The sequence below is a fragment of the Saccostrea echinata genome, unplaced genomic scaffold, assembly GCF_033153115.1.
Source record: "Saccostrea echinata isolate AGI-Se365-2 ecotype Australia unplaced genomic scaffold, CSIRO_AGI_Sech_v1 ptg000054l, whole genome shotgun sequence".
NCBI lineage: Eukaryota > Metazoa > Mollusca > Bivalvia > Ostreida > Ostreidae > Saccostrea > Saccostrea echinata.
Window position 1 is genome coordinate 6,979,001 of NW_026889803.1, and position 6,000 is coordinate 6,985,000.

Sequence of the window (6,000 nt, forward strand, 5' to 3'; positions counted from 1 at the left end):
TGTGGTAAATTCCAATACATACACATTTACCACATTGGTAACCACCAACAAAAATTGGTAACCTCACAGCAGTATCATTTACTACTCAAAGACGTTAGAGTGTTTGTTAAATTCTTCCATCAGACAACGCATTTTATTTTACTGCAAAAAATAAATCAACGAGAAACATCAACTTATCAAAATCTTTCAATTTTCATAATAAATATTTACAAATTTGATTGACTTTATGATACAAAATCAAATCAAAATTTTAAATCATATGTTCATTGTGAATAAATTAGACAAAAGTGATATTAATTTATGATAATTGCAACCACAATTAATATGCTTTCTATGTAAATCAGATCTGTTGACACTTGCCAGGATAGAGCAGCATGTGTCAGATTCATAGAAAATGACATTGATTCGACATAAGCATAAACAAATATATGATCCCATTGATATCTATATTCTGACCATGTAAGAGACTGAATACATGTGATCCTCCAATAGATCACTTTTGTTGCTTTCAACATCTTAAAAAAAAAATTAACAATGCAGTAAAAATAATGAAGAGACTAAATGATTTTTTGAATGTTCTAAACTGTTATAATGAAATTCGATTTAAGATTTTTTTTTTAATTCTCTCAATCTAATTTAAATCAAATGATATTATTAAATAAAATCCAGCTTGATTATCTGAAAGATTTTATTTGAGTGTTTTAAAATAATTAATTATCAAGTTTATCAATTAACACTTATTTTTTCTAATTACAGAACACTTTGGTTTACTTCTCTTCAGAATCTAAAAACACTGAAATTTAGCAAAGATAGTGTAATTTGTGTTTACTTAAAGAGAAAATAACTGATATTTGTATGCTCACATATAGAAACCAGGGAAAATTCTATACAAGTATCCCTGACAGTTTTAATTATATATACATAATTATAAATAAACTTCACTCGACAATTTCAATTTTTCTTGAACATCCATCCTAAACAAATTCAAGATACATGGTACATGTATTATTTAAAAAAAAAAACTAGTTTCTTCTTTAACTACATGTACTTTCACTTAGATATAATAGTTGAAAATTTTTTTTTTTAAATCCATTTTTCTTATTAATATATTTTAAGTTTACATAAAATGAGGAAGAAATAAAATACTGAGATTTTTTCCTTCCTTCATAAAGTTTTTTTTTTAAATTAATGCATTCTTCTGAATTATAGTTGATCTTTTTAAAATGAATTTGTTTATTTTAATCTTGCCTACTCAATATCTCTGAGTATTATGCAGCTTTAGTGTTATAAATGGTGTAGTTTGGTATCATAAGCAATTTCTCATCATAATGTACACAGTGTCTAATGCTTGTGACTTTTTTTTTGTTGGACACAACATAACTACATCTGGGTCATACTAAACGTAACAGACCAGAAAACCACTGTCGCCGGCAAGCCAGATTTCTTTTTTTTAATACATCTCTTGTGTACAGTGAAATTAAAAAAACAAAACTGATAGTAATGTTGAGCTTCCATTACGAGCATGCTTGTGTTGGTGATACATGTATTTCTCTTGATGGTGAACATTTGGTAAATTTTCACAGTTGATGTAAAACTTACTGGTATTTTATCGAGTGAAATTGTCTTATGTGTGAAGAAAATGGGGATCAGTGAAAAAAGTGGAGAATTTAATGGGTTTTTTTCCCCTTCCAAATTATGACTGATCTAGAGGCAAGTAAATTGCTTTAAATTTACATTTATTTATCTTCCTTTTTGAACACAGAAATACAGAACTAAACTTAATACTGGTAGATATAGATTTAGTGTCAATTATTTTTAAACACAACATTTTTTTTATGACTTGTATTTTTTTTTTTTTTTTAAATTCTACACATTACAAATATAAAATGTTTTCTTTTCTTTGAAATGACCATTCTCAAACCCATGAATCAAAGTCAACGGCTGCTGTGTTCTCTATAAATTAATTTAGTTAAGCAGATACATGTAAATAAAATAATGCCAGAAAAATACTTTTAAAAAAATCCTTTCTTAATGAACTAGAAAACTTTAAATTGAAATAAAAATCTTATCTTAGTTGAAGATTTTGAGTTTAGATTATTTAGGTTTAGAAATTAGTATAGTAATTTGTGCATTTTAAAAATGTACATCGTTTTAATCCAAAGACCTAAAATTGAAATTGCCTATAGAGTTACAACTTATAGTTATTATTTGTTTCTAATGATAATTTTATATTTATTGAAAATATCAATTTCAAATTTTTTAAAAAATGAAAAAGAAAACAAAAATGTCTTCAAAATAACTATTAAAATTATAATGTTAAAGGAATGAGACTTCAAAATATTTCACTTCTCTTCAAAATGAAAACAATAAAACATAATAAACATTCTAACAACAACACCCACAAGTCAACTTCTCTAAGAGAGGAAGAAATTAATGGATTTTAACATTTATGAATCAGGCTTGTTTTGGGGGAGTTAGTTTTGTCCACCACCTACTACCGACTCCTCATTCAGACACTATACACCTACCGCTTTGTAAAGAAGCAACCTTCTGTTCAGCTTCCCCGAGCTTCTTGGCCACGGACAATTGTGTCTCCTGTAGCTGTCTCTCTTTTTCCGTAAAAACTCGCTGCAGTTCCCTTTCCTTTTCTTTGCTTCTGGCCTAATATGCACAATCAGTCCGATTAACTTATGAACAAAATTTGTACAAGAATAAATTTTTCTGAAAATAATCAAGTCCAATCAAAAATCACTATTGATGGGTAAAAAAAGTCCTAAAAGTGAAATGATCAAAGTTTGAAATCAGAAGGACCAAGGTGTCAGCAGGTGTCCAACAAGTTTGAGAGTGCCAGGGAAATAGATTAACATACATACGTACTGCCGTGTGATTGATTCCCTGTTCACTATCGTATTAGCCAGCCATGCGTGACTGTTAAATGAGCGCAAAGTATCAGACCCTCGAAAAACCAAGAATCAATGTGACAGTCGCTCAAGCATTTGTTGGTCAAGGCTGACCACTCATTCAACAATTAATGTCACTGGAATATCTCTTTATTAATTATCTATATGAGGACTTAATATCTATTGTGGAACATGAAGGGAAAAGATGTATGCTACATTTATATACTACATTTATTTTTATTTAACTCAGATCAAAAATTAAATATTAGTTTCATTTTATGTTATACATGTAATTCATTTTCTTAAGTATTAAAATTATGACTTGAATTCATGTTATATTAGCTGAAATTTATCTTAATGGTTTATCATTTTCACGACTAGTTTTGTCTCAGAGACTACTGCATATACAAGTATGTCAACTGCTCTGAAGAGAAATCACACGATATATATATATATATATATATAATTAATTCAAAAGGATTATATCTTGATCACACATTATCCAGAATTTACAAATATATATAGAAAAATTAATGAAATGTATTGATTATTTGTTTAACATAATTTAGACTCTAATAAGCCTTTGCCATAATGATTATTTTTTTTGTGGGGGGGGGGGGGGGGGGGGGAGAGTAAGGAGATAGATGAATCCTCCAAACCTTCATTTCTTTCCAGAATTTTTTTTCACTTAAACTTGTTATCCCACCCAAAATAATTATTTAAAAATTCAGGAAAACCTAACACTAAATGACAGTTTAAAAAAAAAAATCTTTACAAAAGAAGAAAAATGCTCAGCACAGCCTAGGGTGTTGAAGGCATAATATTGATTAGTAAAATACAAGAGATATCCTGACTAACATTTCCTGTGATCGGAGAAACATCATCACATACCAAAGCTTGTCACCAAATTTGTCTAAAATGCTGTTAACACATTTGTCTTCAATACTTCACTTCAAGCTTCTTGTTAATTAATAAATTTAAAGAAAACTCTTTTCTACTTTTTCAACCAATTAATTATGTAATATTTACAGAAAAAAATGTTAAAATTTAATTAAAATTTTCAGACACTGTAGCATTTAAGTTGCGGAAATAAAAACCAACCATTTCAAAACATTGTTTATCATTTTCTAACTACCAAATCTGATTTCAAAATTTAAAGAAATACCAAAAAATAATCCAGTTTATTAATTCCTGGTTCATTCAGATATCCCCTAAAGTTTTCTTTTAATCTACATTATAACTTACTCTAGCTTTAATTAATATTGCCTTCACAACTTTCTCAGCATATTACATGATAAAATTACATCATCAAAATCAGGAAATTTATTTCGGAAATGATTTTTGAAAAATGGGTAGCTTACCGAGAAAAAGAACTTAAAAACATTAAACTTTATAAATACATAATGCAAAGAAATTAAAAAAAAAAGGGAATTGGAATGCTTAATTATGAATATATACATAACTGACACCTCTTAGAAATTTACACAAATTTTTCATTAAATAGGATCTAGTAAGAATGGTGAAACTTATGACAATAAATAATTGCTCATACACTGTATATGTATAACATACCAAAACAGTCTGTTACTAACAGAGAAATCATTCATCATTTCAACATCCCTGGATAATTGTAGTTTTATTTAGATTAACAGTATATTTTTAATTTCAAAAATCTAGAATTAAATTATTTACTAGTGATAACAATAAAATGAGGACTATCAAAAAATATAGAGATTAATTTTTAATCAGGGGACAAAATTATCACATTGTTTGAAAATATTGTGAAATAAATTGGGAATAATACAATTAAAGTTACAAAATACGGTCTAGTTTTAAAGTTTGACTTGATCTTATCTACACTAAGAGAATCTACAGTTTGATAGAAAACATTCACGATTGATTTCATCTCATTAGCAAGTGATGGATGGCTGGCCACTCTCCTTTCAACATAAATTTAAATTATTGGTTCATTAAACATTTGATTAATTGATAATTACCAAAGTCTCTTAAAATGCCTGATTTATCAATCAAAAAGTCACATTTGTCACGAGGACAACTAGCCATTTCAAATAAACTCCCAAAAACACCCTCCCTCCCTGATTGTCTTATTTTTAAATCACATGATCAGACTTCTAGAGTTGCCTCCCTTTTTACCTCTGCAGTTGCCTCGATCTTATCTTCACACTCTTTCAGTCTGTCTCTCAGCTGCTTGATTGTCACCTCTACAAAAGTTACAATATATTGTAGACAAAGAGTATGGCCATCACATTTACTTCAGAAATAAATTTCATAGGTTCTGGCCATTTATTGCAGGTAAAACAATGTGTACTATGTGATCATTCCTGATTTTTTTTCCTGCCAATAAATAGAAGGGTTAGGGTACAGAATATCAGAGAGTGATAGATGGAGGAGATTTTATTGAGCCTCTCCCTCCCATAAGTCCCCCCTATCTGATACTTCATGGAAAAGATTAATATCTCTGTGAATTATCTCCTTTCAATATCTTATATGTCACAAAATCAACATCTGACTTAAAATATCAGCAAGTAAGACACACGGATTACACACGTACAACAGATTAATAGGGTTCAATCTGTATCCACTTATTGATTACAGAATGTGTGATTTAAACACTATGTCCCATTTCTTAGTCCAGTCCTCAACACTTCATGTAGTGTTTGGAAATGGATATATAGGAAGAATTGAGAAGTTTTAGAATTTTCCCTCACATTTTCTGTCCTAATTTAGGGACTCTAAATGCATGTGGTATAGTACGTAAAACAATGTATCATGAAAATATATTAAATGATTCTTTCCCATACAGCATGTTTTTAACAAATACTAAAACAGCTGATTACAACCTTGAGACACAATATAAAATGTCACAAAAATTATCACTAATAACAAGCATTGAGAAAATTAAATGTTCAAAGGTTAAAAGCTTTACATAATCAACAAATCTGGGGACATGTAAGGAAAAAAAAAGATCTGTTAACAGAGCCATGTTGTGTTCAAAATATAAAATCACAATTTAAGAAAATGGTGGCATAATTTTAACTTTTACCTTGATTCTTAACCTCAGCAAACTCGTGATTGTATT

At 28.8% G+C, this 6,000-nt stretch overlaps 1 protein-coding gene across 4 annotated transcripts in view; it reads right to left on the minus strand.

The window, feature by feature from the left end:
* LOC133171952 (homeobox protein cut-like 1) overlaps positions 1–6,000 on the minus strand; it is a 52,924-nt gene that overhangs the window by 22,858 nt on the left and 24,066 nt on the right. For all 4 annotated transcript variants that reach the window (XM_061306747.1, XM_061306749.1, XM_061306746.1 and 1 more), the window contains 3 exons: positions 5,965–6,000; positions 5,055–5,122; positions 2,529–2,661 (listed from right to left, as the gene is read on the minus strand). The exon at positions 5,965–6,000 is cut by the window's right edge and continues 102 nt beyond it. In XM_061306747.1, the coding sequence (XP_061162731.1) occupies positions 2,529–2,661; positions 5,055–5,122; positions 5,965–6,000 (237 nt within the window). The remainder of the gene's footprint in view (positions 1–2,528; positions 2,662–5,054; positions 5,123–5,964) is intronic.